Below are 19,931 nucleotides of genomic sequence, written 5' to 3'. Positions count from 1 at the left end.
TCGAACGAGATTTTGAGGCGCAACAATACAAAAACTTTATTATTCATGTGCGCTTTGCTATTTTACTAATTATTTTAGCATGCTTGGATCCACACGCTAATTAAAAAGTTCAGTTCTGCTGCCTGGTGATGGATGAAGTGATGACTCCGTGAAAGAAAATGTAACATTGCGACGCTTGTTGTCATGGAAACAAAAGCCGTGAAAGCGGCGAGTCGGTTAAAACGGGACTTCCCCTCTAAACAGGCATTTTTTTTTTTTTAAATACTTCCCTTTTTTTTTGTTCACTGCTGATGCTCGTTTTCTTTTTTAAATGTTTTTACAGCAAAAAGATGGTGCTTAATGATTTCTTGGGGTGAAGCAATTAATCACTAATTAGCGCCATATTATTTGTTATGAGCAATCTTGGGAGTGTGATTTGGCAAAATGTTACGTTACGGACCATTTGCTTTTGTTTTCATACCGAGTCATGATTGATGGCCGCGTGACCAACAAGTGCGAGAATGACGGAGGGGAGCGAGCGCGTTACCTCTAGGGACTGCAGATAGCCTTCTTGGGGGTCACACAGCAACGAGGAGATGCGGTGATTGTTCCTCATGCAGCGGGCGTTGGTGTCCCTCCACAGCGGGAACACCTGACGGATGAGCGTCATGCGGCCCAAGGAGCTGTGGACCAGCTCCATCATGTCAGCGTCACTCACTTCCTGTTGGGGGGGTGGGGGGTTAATGACACATTGTTATCTTCAACTCTTGCATCCACCTCATCAGAGCTTTTGTCTGTCCTCCACGGCACTCTGTGATGGTTTGCTTTGTTCTCCGTACGCCACCTCTATCCCTCAGATGAATTCCTTAGTCCGAGGGCTACGCGGGTGTCATGAGGTGACGCACGTGAGGCAAGAACCTCAGAAACGGTGTGAATATTTGCTCAGAATCAAAAGAGCCTTAAAATGTCCCAAATTGTAGTTGCTAAGGCTAGCTAGCTAGACGCGGGACCTGCGGTGTGGAAAGCATGCGCCGCAATTGGAAACTTGAGAACAAGGTGCACTTTTCCCCCTGTGCCTTGTCAAAACAATCTTATTGCATCACCAAGGCAACGGCGTGAACATTTTCCACCTGTGCTCGTCGCCTAACAAAGGACAGCGTGTACTTCATCAAAAAGAATTGATTAAAAGACAATCGTCAGCACTTTCTGTCACAGGTCGTATCGAGTGAATTCTATTTGGATGTTGCCTCAGTAGAGAGCAAATAATGATTTGTGCTTTCGCTAAATCAAAGGGCAATGTTTTTTGTTTTCTTTTGGAGCTGGAATGATAACGAATATGTTACTTCGATTGTGTGGGATGAAACGGCATCTTGGTGGTATTAACTTTCCATGCTATTTTTCTATTGACATTTTTTTTTGCTCCCTGCCGCCTTTGAATCTTCAGTTAGCTCGTGTTAAGAGTGTTGATGGAAATCGAGCTTGGTGCAGAGAACGGCTTGGAGTTGTTTTGGTTTGCTGCCGCTAGATGATGAAAGTTTTCATTTCATGATCACGAAGAGGACTCAAAAGAGACAGTGAATAATTGATTTGAAAGTACAAAGCGTCTTTTGTCAGAATTGAAATTTCTTTTTGTTACAAACAAATACATCGTGGGTTCTGTAGCGGCTCATTGATTTCATAAATACAACATGGGTTTTTCAGTTTTTTCTAAATAAGAATAAATAATCTAAATAAGAAACACATGAGCCAAAAAGTTATGTGCAGTGTTATCTTCAAAAGTCTTTTGTGGCTCTTTTTTTGGCTATTATAAATGGTTATATAATTCTCTATATATCAATTTATCTATATTTATAAATTATAATAATGAAGCCTGATTATACAAAGCTATTAATAAGACGCTTTCTACAACAGTTTTCTGAGTTTACATCCTCAAAAAACAAAACAAAAAAAAAGAAACAAAAAAAAAAAACCCAAATCAAGCTACCGGAAAGGCGACCCGCATTTGGGAGAACAAAATGTGCATGGCTATGCAACTTTGTGCCAATGACAGCCAGACAAGAGCGGGCATTAATCAAATCCAGCTCATCTGACAGAAAGGTTAAATGAGCCTCAGTGTGCCACTCGGTCTTTGCCATTAATCTTTCATCAAGAAATAAATAAATAAAAATAAGGCCAGTAATTGTGGCAACGCGTTTAATTAATTGGACATGAAGGTGCTTTGCAGAAGCGGCGAGGAACGACAAATCCTGACGGGACGGTGAAATGCGGTTTGAGAAATCATACGAACGGTTTGACAAGGATGTGATCAGAAGTGGAAGAGAGAGAAATGTGGCGTACTGGAAAATATGCCATCGCACAGCCTGGGGAGAATTGCACAGTCAGCGCCTTTGCACTTGATATTGAACTCTCTGTACGGCTACCTAATTGCAACGAAATCCCTTTCCATCCCGACGCAACAGGGTGGACGTGTGAGTAATTTATTTGAATTGACATGCTGGCTTCCGGTCCGACGCACCTGTGAAAATAGACCGACGGGAAAGCGTGACCCGAAAGCGGCGCCGGACTACGGAAATGCCGTGACTTGACACTCGCCCAAACTTGTCGGCAGCCAATTGAACCGATTTCACCGTTTTTTAATCTGCGTCAAAGTTGTACTAAGTGACTCTGGTTAATAATGCCTTGTGAGTTCCAAGCACATTTTGTCCACATTCCTTAAACTGTGGCTAATCTTGGCTTCCAATCACAGCCGGCCGGCGGGCCACCTTTGTCTTCATCCAATTACTGTTAAGCCATTAAGTGTTCCCTCTCCTGCAAACGCTCTAATCAAGCCCACCAATCAGACTCGCCCTCCCTTGCCGCTCTCACCACGGCAATGCTACCTTGAGTGCTAATTTCTCATCATTGTTTCCATCTTGGAGATGTGAAGCACATGCTTAGAAATGAGAGCTTAAGAGTTTCTTCTTGTCCTGAGAAAAATCAGGCGAAGGTTGCACTGATATCAAAGACAAGGAATATATTTGGAGAGCAATTATTGTTATTGTTCTCCAACTTACTTCGGGACTGCGGGAGGAAAATGGAGGACTCAGAGAAATCTCGAGTAAACACGGGAAGTGGCTGCGAGGCAGACGTACTAAGCGTGGAAACAAACCCGATAAGAGATCTCGGAAATATTTTCAGGAGAGCAATGACACTGTCAGAGAGGAATTCACGGAAGAAAAAGTTGATTGGTGTGGCGGTGAGTGCGCATCTTTAAATGGACTTTGTAGTCATCGGCGGCTAATGTGGCCAAGATGGCGTCGGTGGGGTTCCAATTACGTGGCGCTACGTTAGCAGAGGACATCAATCATCTCTGGATTCTCCTCCTCAACTCGGTTTGACACAGCAGGCGCGGCCGCCTCATCCATCACGCCTTGTCGGGTGTCATCGTCCCACTTTTTGAGAAGAAAAACAACACAACTCGGATGTGCAATCCATCTGAATTTCCAGACGCCAAAAACAAGTCTGCGCGCTGCGTTCGGCCGGGACGGGTCAGCGGGAGGCTCGGCCGCCTCTCATTTGCACCGTCGATGCGCTCATCTCGAGCTGCGCCACGACTCTTAATATCCAATTTAGAAGCCTCTCTTTTTTTCTTCAATGACTTTGCGTTGGCCGATGACTTTCGAGCCTCGGAGAAACTTTTATTGGCTTCGAACGCAAAAACTCATGAACGGCAGCCACACGTGGCCAGTTTTACACATGCGGTTATTAAATAAATTATGTCTATTTGGCAAAAATAGGCAGAATATTTGCTAAAGTTTTCGGATTAAAAAAACTACTTTTAGTATTAGTTTTAGTTCATATAATCAGGGGAGTAGAAAAGTATGTAAACGGTTAGAAAAAAAGAGATAATATGTACACTAAAAATGAAATAAAAATGAACACATTTATCGCTTCACTATTTCCAACCATTTTTACCCAACAATAAATATTATCCGTCTTGTGCAATGGACCGGTTATCTTTGTGCTGAATAAAAATACAAGTAAAATAATAATTAAATTAAACATTTTTAATAAAAAGAATTATGTTTATTTTTTTTACTTTAAACAACGATCAACATTTTAAAATCAAACTAATTAAAAACTTAAAAATAAAAGGAATTGCGTTTACTTTGTAAACAACGATCAACATTTTTTATTGATTTCCTGATGTGTTGCAGACCAAACCAAAAAATTAACAACTAGAAACAATGTCCTGTTTTTGAATAAAGAGATGGAAATTTTAACATGTTTTAATGAAAACATATAAAATAACCAAAGGGTTTTGCCCTGTCATCTTCCTCATACATCTTCATCCTCATCATCATTCATTTCAATCACGCACTCTCTCATTTCTCTTTGGAGCAACGCATCAACAGTCATGCCTTGTGGCCGGTGGCGGATTAATACGTCCTTCGTCGGATCCGGACTTGAATGAAATGTGAGAGGCCTCCCCGTTGGGAGTACGGAGGGCGTCGGGAATCTTGGCTTTGTCACTTGTGGGTCATGCATTGGAAATGAACGTCATGATTGAGTTATGAGCAGGCAGCATGCAGACTCCGCAAACGTGTACGATTATTTATGTCCCTGCAGGATCCGGCGATAAAACAAGCCTATGTTTAATTTCAATTCGAGTCCGCAGGCGCAAGTAGAGAAGGTCATGATTTTTTTTTTCTCTCTTAAGGCTTTGAAAAATACATTTCATGGATTTTTTTTTTCTCTATTACACTTTCTAATGTGTGATTGCGAATTTACAGTATTTATTTAAGATGAATGTATCTGTCCATGTTGTTCCACGAGCACAATTGTAAAAAACTCTAAATCAGGATACACTTGTCATTCATTATTTTGAGTCGGGCCTTAAAAACCTCCTCGCACAGCTATGCGTTGAAAGGTCTGGGAAAACAAATTTGGGGCTAATCAAAATATAATCATCTCCCCGCGTCATATCTCCTCCTACCCTGTTGAGAAGGACAACTTAAGTTGTTTTTAAAAATAAGCCACGTAGGGATCCATTTTGCAGATGAGGTCAAATTCAAAACAAAAACATCATTTAAGCCAACCGCCATTTACTGTAAATGACGCTAGTTGTTTCATAGAAACGACTTCTTACACAAGGGAAAAGCTCCGAAGGACAACAAGTGCGCGTTTGTCCTTGTTTCGAGGTGAACGTCAGCTTCATGGACAGTTTACCTTGGATAATAAAACGGAAAAGAGGATGGAAAACTATAACTTGTTTCATAGTCTTGAGAATGAGGTTGGAAAGATTAGCGAAGGTCACCTTTTGTCAAAACCAAAGTGTGACATCTCGCAAAAGACACATTGTTGATAGGACGTTGATTTAGCGTACAGGAAGTGAGTGCAAAATTACCTCATACATAATTTCTCTAAGACTGTAATAAAAGGAATGCAGCAGCTCGGCTATGAAGACGGCTTCAAATTCAAAATTATAGCCTGTCACTTATCGAACAGGCTCAGACTGCAAAAGCATTCCCTGTGCAGCTTTGTGAGGCATACAAAACCAATAATAGGAATTAAAAGCGGAAGACAGAACGGCTCAAGGCCTCTTTAGCCCATGCGGGGCAATATTTTACCCACACGCCTGGATGAGCTGATTCAAAGCCAACTGCAAAGGTAGTTATTAAAAGCAAAAGGAAAAAAAGCCCACAACAAATGTGAGCTGTAATATAAGGTGAGGACATTTGGACGGCGAGCTCGGCGATACCCAACGCCTCATTAACTTTGAGGAATCAATATTCCAGGCCCCTTAGTTAACGATTTGTCACCTGAACTAAATTACATTAAAGTGCAACAGGACTATCGCTTTGCATTGTGAGGCGCCGTAAAATTACGCATTCTGAAAAAATGGCGACGTTTTTTTTTTTTTTAACTCGTGATCATTGATTTATGGATTGGTGGCTTTCGGGGCCAATTGCGTGGAACTGATCGGTGGTGAATTGCAAAAATGATCTTTGGTACCTCCGGTTGCATCCGGTCCTCTGACCAGACCACTGCAAGATTTAAAGACTAATAATAGAATCGGAAAGTGAACTGTGATGGTGGCCGGAATTGGAATTGCATGCTCCCTCCTACGAGCTCCAGTTAGAAAGCGAGCAGCAGCGTTTTGGACCATTTGGAGACGCTTGAGAGACTGATATATATATATCCAGATATATAATAAAGACAATTTTCAAGACAGAATTTTCAAAGTCAACACAAATCAGGTTTACGGTGCATCCCCCACGACTTCACTAAAATGTTCCTCATTAATCATTGAGCACAGATTCCAATGACATCTTTCTGTACTCTTGGATGTGACGTTTCAGCAAGATAAATGGACGCCAATTTGAGTCTGTGAGTGTGTGTGTTATTGTGCACAGCCAGCTTCCTACTGGGAACTGAAATGGTAATTCTCTGGCAGGTCAACTGGGAGCAAGCCTTTTATACGCTTCCATCTATTTGCTTTTTAGTATAATTGGAATCCTGGTAAACTTACATCGGGGGAAAAAAAAAACAGTGTTCACTAAAAGCGCACTTGACTGTTGAGCTACGTCCGCTTTAGAGGAACATTTACCTTGATGTGCGTTGAGAGCATCCTGATATTAAGAGTTAAAATAAAAAGCCGTTGTGCAATATCAAGTAAAGGTCTGGTTGTACAAAGCCTGCAACAAAAGGGTACCCGTGTTGGGACTCACCTCGTTGGCATAGACCCAGTGACTGTCCTTGGACGCCAGGTTGGTCTCCACAGCCTGCGCAGATAAAGCAAAAGAGATGGCAGAGGGTTAAAAGAGGGGTGCAATTGGCGGAGGTCTTTCAATGTCAGTCGAGCCTCGGGAAGCCTGGCAGCTTCGTTTGTAACCACAGAGAAGGGCTGATTCAGCGATTAGCATTAGCATGTTGGCTCGTGATTTGGACCCAACAAAGGGGGATAAAACTACTCATGCTGATGAGTTAAGGCTACCAACCTCAGGTAAAAGTATCCCAATTGACCTTTCAAAGGGTTACGGTGTAAATCAGAATGCTTTCCTGCGGATTACTTTTGTACCTGAGCTTCAACATTGTCTTGAGAACAGGCTTCAGGTGGGCACATTAATCACCCGGTTGGATCAATGGGTGTCATTCCATTGAGATTACGTAGATATCTTTCCGTACGTGTTAGGACGGGGATGTTTCAGCATGATAAATGTGTGTTGCTGGGTGCCTTGGAAAGTGAGAACCTTTGAAACCGTTGAAACCTTGGATGCGGCGTTGGCTTATGCAAAACAAATCCAGCACACCTACGTAAGATGAACGTGAAAAAGCAAACCGATGCAGCTTTATGTCCATCTTCGCCACCACGTAAGACTCGTCGATAAAAGCCAATATGAATCAAAGCGCCGGCGGCTACTAATCTTATCTCGGAACGTCAGAACAGTCACGCTTAGATTTTAATGCCGCTCTCATTTCCAGATTTCATCAAGCCCGACGCCGTTCGTCGGAGTCTGGAAGCAATATTTGCCTCCATGCTTCAGACGTGACATCTCGGGGGTCTAATTGCGCACAACCTCTTTGAAATTCAAATGGGGAAATATCGCCGCGTGACTCGCAAGACGTGTTGCTCATCCAGTTGAGCGACGTATTTACAAAGGTTGAGATGGAGCGAAGAAGAACCACGCGCAACTTTCAGGCGAGCCGGAGGTCATCTTAGGACTGAAAGTTGCGTCACTGGCAGTAAAAAAGAGGAGGAAGAAATGTGTCAACTAAATGCCGTAGGACCACTTTTGTCGTAGTAGTAGATGATCCTGAATGCGTAGCTAGCTCAATATTCCCGTTTTCAGAAAAGAAAACATACACGGCCGTTTGTCACTGATGCGAGTTACCCCCCAAAAAATAATACCACACACACTTGCGTGATTACGACTGCAAGCAAAGTCGAGTCAAGTAGTTGTTGCCCTGACCTATTGAGCGATAATTAAGACGCATTAAAGGTGATTAATCCGAAATGATGAACCCGAGAAAGGTGACAGAGTGCATGCATTGATATCAATACACGGTACATCAGCGGTCTGGCTGGATATTTGAAAGATTTGCTAGCGATAGCCACGGGGATCAAGAGTATTTTATTCATCATACCTTGTTCTCTAATTACTTTATCGACAAGATGCAGGATAGTAAGGATAAATTCCGGTGTAGCCTGAATCCAACCCAACAATAGCATTAGCATACATAATCCATCTCCAGCTTTGTAATGATACAAGGCTATCTGGCAACAAGAAGACGTGTGGCGGATGATGATGATCAACTAGCTTACTCATTAAGATTCCAAACAAGCGACACTCTGAAGACAAAAGGCATCAGGATACAATCCTTCCAGGTTATAATGTGCCTAATCAGCCTTTTCCTAATCAAATTTGGAGCCAAGCGCGGCGTCTTTCCAGCTCCCATCGTTCCAACGTATCGCACGGCCATCTTTGGAAATCCACTCAGGAGCTTAAACGCTGTCAACAAGCTGGGATGAGTCGTTTGAAGCTTTGCGAGGCGTAGAGAACGGTAAAAGATGATGCAAGCGTGAAACTAAGGAGAGCAAAGCGAGACGGGGAAGAGCCCGGATTGACAGCTGAGGAATCTTTCATGCAGCTGATACCGACGTCTCCAGTCGCCGAACCAAACCCCCCGGGCGTGTTCCTATGTGGCTGTCGTGGCACAAAAGTCGGGACTAGGGAAACGCCAACTCCAATTTATAAGTGAGGCAGGCCGAGAAGGGATTGCGAGAAGGTGCAACGGCGTATGTGGAAACAGGTGGTGGTGTTGGGGGGGTTGGGATGCGCTCCAGACGGCTGCGTTTCTTCAGCGGGAAAAACATTCACGGCAAATACCCTCAGACGTTCACTTTGAATGCCGAGGGGGAAACGGAATATCATAGCAAGAAGCTGTGCAAAGCACTCTTAAACGAGGAACACACAATGACTTTATTTCGAACATCTTTACCGACTTTTGACAAATCACACACAAGTTCTCATTTCAAGATAAAAATGTCTACTGTGCTAAACTATCGAGGCGTGTTGAACGTTCTTTCTTTGAATAACAATAACCTAATCAATGACCTGTGAATGTATTACTTATTAGCATAACAATTAGCGCCGGTCATATGTCGGTCATACTACTACTACGTGACGGCGGGGAATTAGAAACCATGCACTTGAACAAATGTGTTCTCAACTTTAGTCAAGGCCACACGTTGTCTCATCTCCTTAATGAAGGTGATACCAAATGAGTATCGCATTAAAAACAAATCATGACTCCCATCTGCCATTGTGCTAATGTTGCTAGCTTCGCTCTGCATTTTGCCAGCTTTGTGGAGAAAGCTGCTAGCCTCCCGAGGAATATCGTTAGCTTCCCGCTGACATGCCGCGGTGTTAAAGGTGAAGGTATCATGGCATCTTGTTGGCTTTCCACGAGTGTCCCATGGTGCTAAAGCTGATAGCCTTCATAGCCATGTTGTTAGCTTCCCCACAGGTGTGTAATGGTGGTTAAATTGCTCAATTTTCTGGGTAGCTTGCGTGTTAAATTTCAAACAATAATTGATTTACACAAGATTATCAGATCCTCATCGTTAGAAGATGATTCCATTGATATATATAATTCACATTTCCTGTGTTAAATAAATATAAAGTGAAAGTCATGACTGTGACTGTTCTTTTCTCCCTTTGTTCCGTTAATAATATCATTTAAAATTTGAACGCTGCGAGTGTTTGCAAAAAGATTTAAACATCTCACACAGCGAGGCACCGTAACAGGATAAATTTGCATTTCTGAGCGATTCCCTTGAGGAGGCGCTGAGCACAATTTCCACACTTTCACCTGGGGGAAATTTAGCTTGAGAATCTTTGATGATCAACTTCAATTGCTGAGCTGATGGATAGTAATAAATCGGGGTAATTAACAGAAACAGAAGAGAACCTGGTGAGTGGAGCAAACGTTATTTCTTTTAACATAGGACGAAACGTTTTTTTCAATAGTTTAAACAGTATTTGTTCTTAAGAAAAGCCATGAAAGCCATGAACAAGAAATGTTTGCAAAGGAATGGATTAAATGTTCCAACTGCAATAAAAGTACATTTAAAAAAAACACACTACTGTGTTCATTATATTTAATTGTTTTTTTGAAGGGAGTGTCTCAGCCTGCCCTAAAATTAACCCAGTAGGAGACTGCCATTAAAACAAAGTTTGTTAATGTAATATATCAGGACGTGTCTGGCTGCTAGTAAGGCGAGCCGGTGGTCAAAAGAATGCTATTTAAATGGTTCTGAATAATGCACGTCGCCATTACCCGGTGCCAGTCGAGTGACTTCAGGTGAGAAAAGCCCGTGAAAGCACTTTGTACACTTCCTATCTTTTAATGAAGCACACAACTTTGCTCTCACACGCCAGAAACACGAGAGAGTGTGGACACGTTTTCTTTGGGAAACATAAATATGTAAAAAGTCACAGCGTGCGTCGCATTCAAAAAGCTACCAATTCCTTTTGAAATGAATGTCTGGGAAATCTAAAATGTACGGGGCGACCTCTTGGCCTTGTTTTGCTGATACGTCCAAACGCGACTGCTCCATTTGCGGGGGGCCGCCAGAAATAGACCGCGACGTCTTTGATATGCCGCCGTGCGTGCGACGGGCCGACGCATTAGCATCACATTAGACTTAGAGCGGCTTCTCAATCAGCCAAATGTCACGCCCGGACATGACAAACATGGCTGATGAGGCCCCGTCGTCGCCCGGCGTCTATCATGCGTGATCGACGAAGAAGGCCCGATGGGTCGGATCTGACTGACAGTCTGCAGAACGCTGCGCATTTTGTCTTCAGAAGGGGACAGACTGTAGAGATGCGCTCCGTTACCGCTAGTTTTGTTTTTCATGCGTCTTAGCAAGGCTTTGGGAAGTAAAGGGCGCGAGATGATGAGCTTCCTGACTCATCGTTTTCAATTTCCTCATTTGCCGTTTTACCGCAGTGCCGTTGTGATTACCGACAATCGTTTGAAGGAGCACAAAAAGGTTGCGAGATGACATTATAACACTTTGTAGATGTGTGGAGAAGGCTGTCATGTTCCACATCAAATAACCTGCATATACTTGAAAAAAGGTTGGCTTGGAGACAGCTGAGCTTGAGGGAAATACAATATATATAAACGCTGCGGGCGTCTTGTGATCTCAGAGGTGTTGACAGGAAAAACTTGCCTGTTCTGGAAAATGCCACCTGGTAGCTCAGTCGCTGTCGTCCTAGTACACAAGTTGTTTCTCATTGCAAAAACGTTTGTAATTTATTGTGGAAAATGTCGCGGGCAGAGGCGATGATTAGCTCTGTGCATTAAGGACAGCAGTTCCAGGTTGGTGACATTCCAGACGTAACCTTGGAGCAAGAGCACGGAGAATCGACCATTCCGCTAATGGAAGGGTTATTAAGCCTCAGGGGTAATTTTCCATGGAACTGTACCATCGCCCGCGGGGCGAAAGGTGGCAATCAGCTACGTGGTCTTAATGTTTTTGTTGTACTTTGAAAACTTAAAACGATCCGTAAGATCTTATGGCACAGAAAGTGTTGGGGTGATTTGGAAAAGGCCAAGGTGAATCGATAGGCAGGAAAGAAATATACTCGATCTTCACCGTCCATAATATTAGGTACACCTGCATCTCATGTGAGCCAATATTGAGAAAAATGTCCCCGTAGTGCACGACCTTGTCTATCCTCCATCCTTCATCAATGCAGCCTCGGTTCATCCCAAAGCGACATCAATTCTTTTCAATCTCCATTGGCGAGTTTTTGAGATGGGACCCAATTTGAATATGAGCCGCAGTCAGATCACGATCAAAGGTTAATCAATTTGCCCTTGGGTCAAACGGCAGCAACACACCGTATCAAAACCCCACACTTACGATAAATTTATTCATTACGCTTTGAGGATGTCACGAAAAATGATCCACACCATGATCACAAGTTAATCAATTCGTCCTTTGGTGGTATCAAAGCTTCACGCCTAACGCACGAGCGTTTCCCTTCTACTTATTTTTTGGGGCCAACCGATATGATTTTTTTTGCAGGCCGATGCCGATTTCGATATATCGGCAGAATAAAAAGGATGATAACCGATTAAAAGGGTTGTTGCTAAAACAAACAGGAGGTGGAGGTGGTGGTGGTGGTGGTGGTGGGGGACGCCAGATGAGCGTGGACGTCACCCGACACGCACAAGACATGTTTTCACTGCAGACCAGGAGAGGTGCCAGCGTGTGGAGTGGGAGTGTAAAGCCTTTGACGCGCGGGCCAAACAGCTCGGATAAACACGCCGTCTGCAGGGAAGGTGACAAAGAGCAGCATTCGCTTCCATTGGCTCATACGCATTGTGCCGATAAGTGGCACGTATGATGCTTCTTGAAACTCAGCCTCAGCCAGACGTGACGCGGCAATAAACAACCGTGCACTTTTTGCCGACAATAAATTAGTCAAATAAAGAAAGCACTCGTGTTTTCTTGGCAGACCATTTGGGGCTGGCATCAAACATGCTAAGACGTTTTCACACAACGGTGATTTATGCCTTTGCGGACGAGAAGGAAGGAGGGAGGGAATCTAATTTGCGAGCGTGCTCTGCTTGCAGCAAGTAACGCTTACACTTATTTTTTTATTTTTTTATATAGCCGGCGCCCACTTTTCAATACACCTGAGGAGCGCTAAAAATCTAATCTGTCTCTTTAGGATCAATATGGCCGACGGAATAGCTTTGGCACACGCCGCTCGCTAGTTAATAGGCCACAGCGGTTTTGCGAGAGAGACAGACGATTCCATAACCTCGTACTCACAGCGGCCGGCGCTGGACTACACACTTCTAATCAAGTCCAAATCAAAATGGAGAGCGGCTTGAGTTTGTATAAGCAAAGTTTTTGTGCAGCTTAACACAAGCCTAATACCCCGCTAATCTCCGGCAAAGGACCGTCCGTGCATTTAGGACTGCGGGAATAGAAAGATAGGCTCGGCCAGGCAAGGGGGAGGAGACGAGCTCCCGAGAGCGAAGATGGCGGCGGCGTGATCAAAGCCTATATTTTGAAATCACTTACTTCTCCATTAGTTTGATTAATGGGTCCAGTCTCCCAGTCAGACGCAGGCAAAGGGCTTGAAAGATGATGCAATTACTGCTCTTTGAATAGCAGACTGAAAAGGCCTGTTTTCAAAAAAAAAAAGGAGGTTCTACCGGGGGATTCTGCGAGGCGACCCGGACAGCTGACGACCACGTCGTCATCCATCCAACACCCCCTCAGCACCACCTACTGCTAGGCAGCCCACCGTAATCCTTCTCCTCCAACACCCTCCTCAAGGAATCCCATCAGGCTTGGTGGCATGCTTGAATGGAAGCAGATCATCCTGTGATGAATTTTCATCCACACGCTTTGACTTTCTTCTCAGAGCATCCTTATGGGCTCCCGCCGGGTGATTTACTAAGTACACCGCTCCAACCTAATGATATTGTAACAGTGGTAGTTTTGCTTTAATTGGCATTGTCAACGAGGAATTAATTTATAACGGTAGCTCCAAAACAATATTTCCACCCCTTTGGAAAAGAACGACTTAATCCAATTTAAAACAGTTCATTGGGCTAAGATGGGCTTTGTTCAAAATACACAAAGGATAAAGAATTACAGTCAACTCATCATCCGCTTGTCACGCTCTGGACAAAAATGACTCAAGTTTTCTAGTGGGCGGGGGAAATATGCAAATGAGCCTGTGCTCACCCCGCCCTCTGTTCATCACAGCCAATCAGTTTCCGGAACGAGTCTGAAGCGCCATAAAGACGAGATGAAATGGTGTTTTTGGTCAATGTGAGGGGGCTATCATGGAAATGAAATGATAATATTCATGACTTATTCCTATAATTTGTCAGAACTGTGCGGATAACAAAAGATATGCATCGTTTTTAATCGACTAACGCGTGCAATTGAATCCCAGAGACCCAACTATGCATATGCAAGCAATTCAAAAGTCAACATACTTGATGAATCACCTCCACGTTTTTGTACTTCAGTTTGGTTGGCTTTGGACCAAATCTTCTCCAGTTGATTATCAGTGCGGCTTTAGCTAAATTGCACTGGGGGCAGTTTCCAACATTGCAGTTCCTATCAGTCGTGTAGTTTTACACCATTTCAGATCAGACCTTTAGCCTGGACAGGAGTCCAAATCAACTTTCCTAGCAATAGGAGGCAAGTCATAATAACCGGCATTCTGCTATTATGAGCTTCTGCAGAACTGGCAAGAGACCACAGGGGACACGAGCACTCTATAATCTCTTAGATTGAAGTATACTGATGGCCGCACTGCACACTGCAGAGAGAATGAATAAAAAAGACAACCAAGTCGGTTGAAGGAGTAGAATGCTGATTTGGTTTGTGTTGAAGGTCTTACGTGTCAAAAATCTCCACAAAAGCAACAAGAAATGTGTTTCGGAAAGCAAAAGGGCAGCAAAACATTTCACTCTCGTTGCCCCGTACTTGAAATGCCAAACAATGTTTGTGTTTTTTTGTTTGTTTTTCTTAACTCGCAGGCTTTTGTAGCTGTGATTACAGCATGCGCCCTGTCGGGGGTTGTCCAAATTTCGACTGTAGTGAATGTCTCTTTTACGACCGGCGTGGCAGCTGGCAGCCCTTTCAACTCTATCTTTTTATCATCTGCTAGGCCTGAGTTGGACGTAAAAGCACACGGATCTCAAATGTCTCACTATTATTGGCCCACATGCACAGACTGCTACTACTGTATATTTGTATCCTTTAGCATCCAATGGATTGCCACTAGGACATTTTGGACACAGTCTAAGTAGGATCACATGGTTGCAAGATAGTCCACATAATAAAATATTTGAAATATTTTTGTACTAACTGGATCACTAGGATTACATCGAGGCAGAACATCAGGAAAGTAGTGAGTATGTACCCTTGCTCCTTTTGTAACCCTAAACCATGCTTGCTGGGCCAAATGAACACTTCAAATTGTATGTCGAGGTGCAATTATGTGTGAGTGCTTTTGTAAAGTGGGATGTGGCCCATCGCTCACGGCCATCCCGTACACAATGCTCTGCTAAGGGTAAACAATAGGGGTGTAAATCGGGGGTTTTGTCACGATACGATATCATATCGATACCAAGAACTACGATACGATATTTGCCGATATCTTAAAGCCTGCTGCGATTCATTCACGATATATCACGATATAGTGCTCTACGATCGATATATATATATTTTTTTAAATAAAAAATATAGAATAATATCCTGATTTATAACAATTCCTACGCAAAATCAACAAGGTACTGCAAACTCTTTATTTAGGAAATTACAAGAGTATTGTAGAATACAAAGTGCTTACTTTAACACTGAACTTTGATGTCGTGTTTTTTCTTTAAACGTGCGGCGAGATTTGTGCTCCCTGAATATTTGATCACCGCATGGCAGGATTTACAAACTGCACGTGTCTTGTCCGTTGAGCCATCTTTTCTTTGGAATCCAAAGTGCTTCCAAACGAATGACTTGAAGCCTAAAGGGGAGCAAAGTTCCTCGTCTTTTTGGACACTAGCCATAGCACCAGCCCAGGAGCCGCGTACTAGTTGTCGACTCCCCTTTCACGTGCCTGCTCTGCTCACAACACAACAACGCCGCGCACTGCTCCCGGAAAGAGGAAGTAAGCAACAATGAACTGGATTTCAAAATTAAGTCGCGTCTAATGTCCGAGGTCAAACACGGCGATATAAATCGATGTTTACGTTTAGCATCGATGCCAATAAATCGTAGAGCATTATATCGATTAATCGATGTGTATCGATGAATCGTTACACCCCTAGTAAACAAACATTTATATGACATGATCATGAATCTCCTGAACAGTGGCTTCGCTGCTGAATCTGAAAATCGTGTGTAGTACAGACAGCAAGGTGCCCTAGTCAACTTTTATCGCATCTTTGAGTGTCGGTGGTTTTGTTGTTTTAGCAATTAGCATTTAGCATTTGTCATGAGGAAGATCATCATGTCGTCCTCACAGACAACAGGTTTTAGGTTCAAAGCTCATCTCAACCCTTCCTGTGTGTAATTTTGCATCTTCTCTTCATATGGCTGACTCTAAAGTGTCCAAAAAAAAAAAAAAAAACATTCCTGTTAGGCAGAAGTCTCCAACGCAAGTCGGTGTTGGTGTAATTGCCCGGCAGAAAATTATGAGAAAGCACGTCCGACTGAGCTCGTTACCAAATTAGCATTTACGCTGATTCTCACCGCACTTTGGGGGTTTACCGTAAAAAGGAAGTGAGAGCTTTTCTTTTTCGCGCTGCACACACAAAACCAAGCCATTAATGGCATTCCAAAGGCACAATTGGCAGCCCCTTAGTGTTCCCGCGTTCCTCTCAAAATGACACTTTTCTGTGCTAAAGTGTCGTTAGCGGATGAATAGTCTAACTGAATAATTTGGGCCAAACTCCACCGTGACTACAGCGAGGTAAGCGTCTCTGCTCCCCCTCCTTAACGGAAGGATAAAGCCAGGATTTGTGCCCTTTGGCGGAACATGGGGGAGTGTTTTTTATTTTTCGCGCATGAATCACCGTTGAAATTGAGCCATTAAAGAGCAGTTAGCTTGAAGCTAAATAAGAGCGGTGACGCTAAATAAGACAAGCGCTGGCGTGATAATGGTGGCTTGGTTTGAGAAGGAGAACTCAAAATTAAAATGGACTAGTAGCTTTCTGTGAGTCCAGTCAATGTAATCCAAAGGTCTTATAATGGACAATATGATTTTATGAATATGGATGTGCGCACGACAAATAATTAATGGTACTGGCATACTAACAAAAGGGGGAAAACATCATACCTGCAACATTTCTATGCTCCCCGCTGGGACTGCGCTGCATTTTAATTGAACGTTTTATCAACAGCCTTCTTTTGCATTGCGGTTTAGGCAACATTAGAAAAGATAAACACTTTAGTATTTGTTTTCCAAGTGGCTGGCTTTGCAATTACCCCTCGTAACTCTCTTTATATTTTTCACCGGCTTGGGAAAAGAGGGGAAACACGTTCAGGGACTGCATTGTGGCTTTGGTATAATTGCATGTCATGTGATGCTGCAGGGAGACAAATATGGGCTGCGCTGGAGCTGTAAAATCTTGCGAAAGGAACTCTTTCAGGATGTTCTAATTTTGCAAGCACCAACACAAACGGCTAGTCAACGGACAAGAAAAAAAACACGAAAGTCGTAAAAATGCTTAAAGGCTTCACTCAGAGCTGAGTATTGTTATTATCAAAACCATCAATCTGATCACCGCCTGTTATTAAGGTGTTTTTTTTCCTTTCCATACACTGTCCAAAATTGGAGAGAACCGTCTGCTTAATGAGCCGCACGAATGAAATTAACGCTTCTACTTTGAGAGCGCAGGATAGGAAACAATGCAAAACAAAAACAGTCACCTCTGTGTTATGAGCCTAATGAGAGAGAGTCTTTCCCGGTGTACTGCTGCTGCTCGCAATTCTCATCTTGTTATTCAGCTAATGTCGCTAATGTGAACACAAACAATGTCACCGCAGCGTTAAACCACAAGCGCGACTTAAGAAAAGGCAAATTATTTATGAAAAGCTCTTTAACTTCAAGGCCGTTATTCACTGTAGCGCAGGCAAGCGGCATTCATCAAGTTAAAAGCCTTGCCCACTTTCAATAGCGGTCTTTGGGTACAAAACTGTCTCTGGATTATTCTGCCCTCCCGCAGACTGCGAAAAGGCATTTGCTTGTACTTAGATGTCGGCTATTAGATTCGACGTCAGCCTTACCTTGGATTGATTCATCATACAAAACAATTACAATGTTCTCAGATTCTCCCCGCTCTGTGAGAAAAGCACTCTTGGTGACACACACTGGATGAATGAAGTTGAAATGAGAAAGTAAAAGCCATCAGGAAAAGTAAAATGTGCTTCAAAAGTCCAACTAAAACGGCATTGGCAAATTCATCTAAAGCTGCCGGACAGTCAGTCGGCGTCTTTTGGGGCTATTTTGTTATTATTTTTGCAGTGGGCCGGTTGAAATTAAAATATCGGGGCTGATTCTTTTATGCCTGTCCAGGAGTGTAAAAACTTTTCAACTCAAGGGCCTAATTTGACTTCTATGCCAGGTCATTTGTAGATGATATATATATACGTATATGGTTTTTTTTTTTGTAGTCATAAAAAAGTCTTAGAAAGATAATGTTATACTTTTCCAAGATAAGTCAGACACCACTATGAAAGTAAAGTCATCATTGAGTGAGATATTCAAATTTGTTTAATTTTTAGTCGGGCACCTCTTTTGTCCTCTGAGCCCAGTTTGAGAACCACTCTACTAAGCTATGGCGCTGCTCACAGTTTTCTTGTTTCATGCTACTGAAAAGAGAAAGCGGACAAAGCTGCTGTTCGGAGTGCACTCATTTATGATGTCACCATGTACTCTTGTATGTTTCAAAAGCTTAGAGACGCACCGACGCAAGCTAACCAACGCGGGGGGAATATCACAGAGAGGCTAAAGAGAAACGGAGACAATGACAAAAGCGGGCCGAGGTTAACGAAGAGTAAAGACAAGGGCAGGAAGATAGGAGAGAGAAAGAGGGACCCATTAGGACGCTGGGAAAAAAAACAGACGAAATGTCCTGTAAAGGGGACAGAAGGGGAAAGAGAAACAATGAGCGGGGGGCGGGGTGGGGGGGCAAAGAGGATGAGAAGTAGGACAATGATAGATCATCTTCTGGCAGCCTCAATTTGTCATGCTGTTATTGGGAGGGAAATGGAATTGGGGTGCCGGGGTCCAGAGGTGGCGGCGTCAAGGCAGGAGGGAGCAACGGGAGCCAGACGCTGGGACAGATAAACTCGACTCACCTCTCCACCTCTTGGCCGCCGCGACGGTCTGATGAAGTCCCGCCAACAGTGGGCCATCATATTTACAAGGGCGGCTCGGAGGGTCACTTTAAAAACGGTGTCCCGTAGTTTGATCTATAGTTAGTATAGTTCTTGACTCCTCCAACCATCTCCCATTTCTAACAAACTGGCTTCATATCAAATCGTAGTGGCCAAAGACTTGTGTGGGGATTACAATTTAATAATATGACCTCCGATACGGTGTCAAAACGACAAACTATTTGCTTCTGTCTTCTCGGCCAATTAGGTGAGGCGGACGCGGCGACTTTGAGCATTTAATTAATGACTTCACAAGCTCCCGTCAAGAAGATGCCACACGAGAAGCGCACTGTGTGGGCGCCGCTGCACAAACAGCTGACCAGCTGAGATAAAAAAATAAAGGCCAAGTCTGGCCGGAAGAGAAACATGGGTGCGACGCCTTGCAAGATAGAACAAACTAATTTGTCTTCCTGCTTTGCAGTCAGTTAATTGTGTAATTGTTCCACTTTTAACAGCAAAACATTTTATGGTGGATGAGTTTATAAAGCCACCGTAGTTTATTACCTTTATTAAGTCACATTCACGGTGGACAAAATGATTTATCTTGATCTCATTTGTTTGATACCACGGAAAAACTGGTTTTTTGGGTTGCTGTCTTTTGTGCCATAATATTAAACTTATTCACGATTTCTTGATAATATTCGGTTAATTTTAATCGGTAACTCAAACTAAAATATACAATCCATATTCAGATTCAATCTGAAATAAGATGGAGGATGTCAAGTGTGTGTTGCCAAGTGACTGCGGCCTCTGCCAGGTTCATGAGTCACGCTGCCTTTGTCCTGCTTGGTCGCAGCTAAGATGGCGAGAAGAAAAGTAGCTGAGGTGCCAACGAACCTGTGAAGCGCACCAGGCTATTTTCAGCTTGCAAAAAAAAGCGCGGCGTCAGATAAAAGCCGAGGACGCTTGGTGTTTTTGCCCCAACGGGATTGACAGAAAATTCCAACGGCGTCAAGAAAGCAGGAAATGAAGCCGGTCTGGG

General features: G+C 43.3%; 1 protein-coding gene across 1 annotated transcript in view; it reads right to left on the bottom strand.

The window, feature by feature from the left end:
* Positions 1-19,931, bottom strand: part of LOC133158591 (glutamate receptor ionotropic, delta-1-like) — a 58,415-nt gene that overhangs the window by 20,351 nt on the left and 18,133 nt on the right. Inside the window, exons 4-5 of the mRNA XM_061285881.1 lie at positions 6,690-6,743; positions 527-700 (exon numbers count right to left, since the gene is read on the bottom strand). Coding sequence (XP_061141865.1) covers positions 527-700; positions 6,690-6,743 — 228 coding nt within the window. The remainder of the gene's footprint in view (positions 1-526; positions 701-6,689; positions 6,744-19,931) is intronic.

This window comes from Syngnathus typhle, linkage group LG8, assembly GCF_033458585.1.
Source record: "Syngnathus typhle isolate RoL2023-S1 ecotype Sweden linkage group LG8, RoL_Styp_1.0, whole genome shotgun sequence".
NCBI lineage: Eukaryota > Metazoa > Chordata > Actinopteri > Syngnathiformes > Syngnathidae > Syngnathus > Syngnathus typhle.
This window is presented reverse-complemented; position numbering and strand designations above follow the sequence as displayed.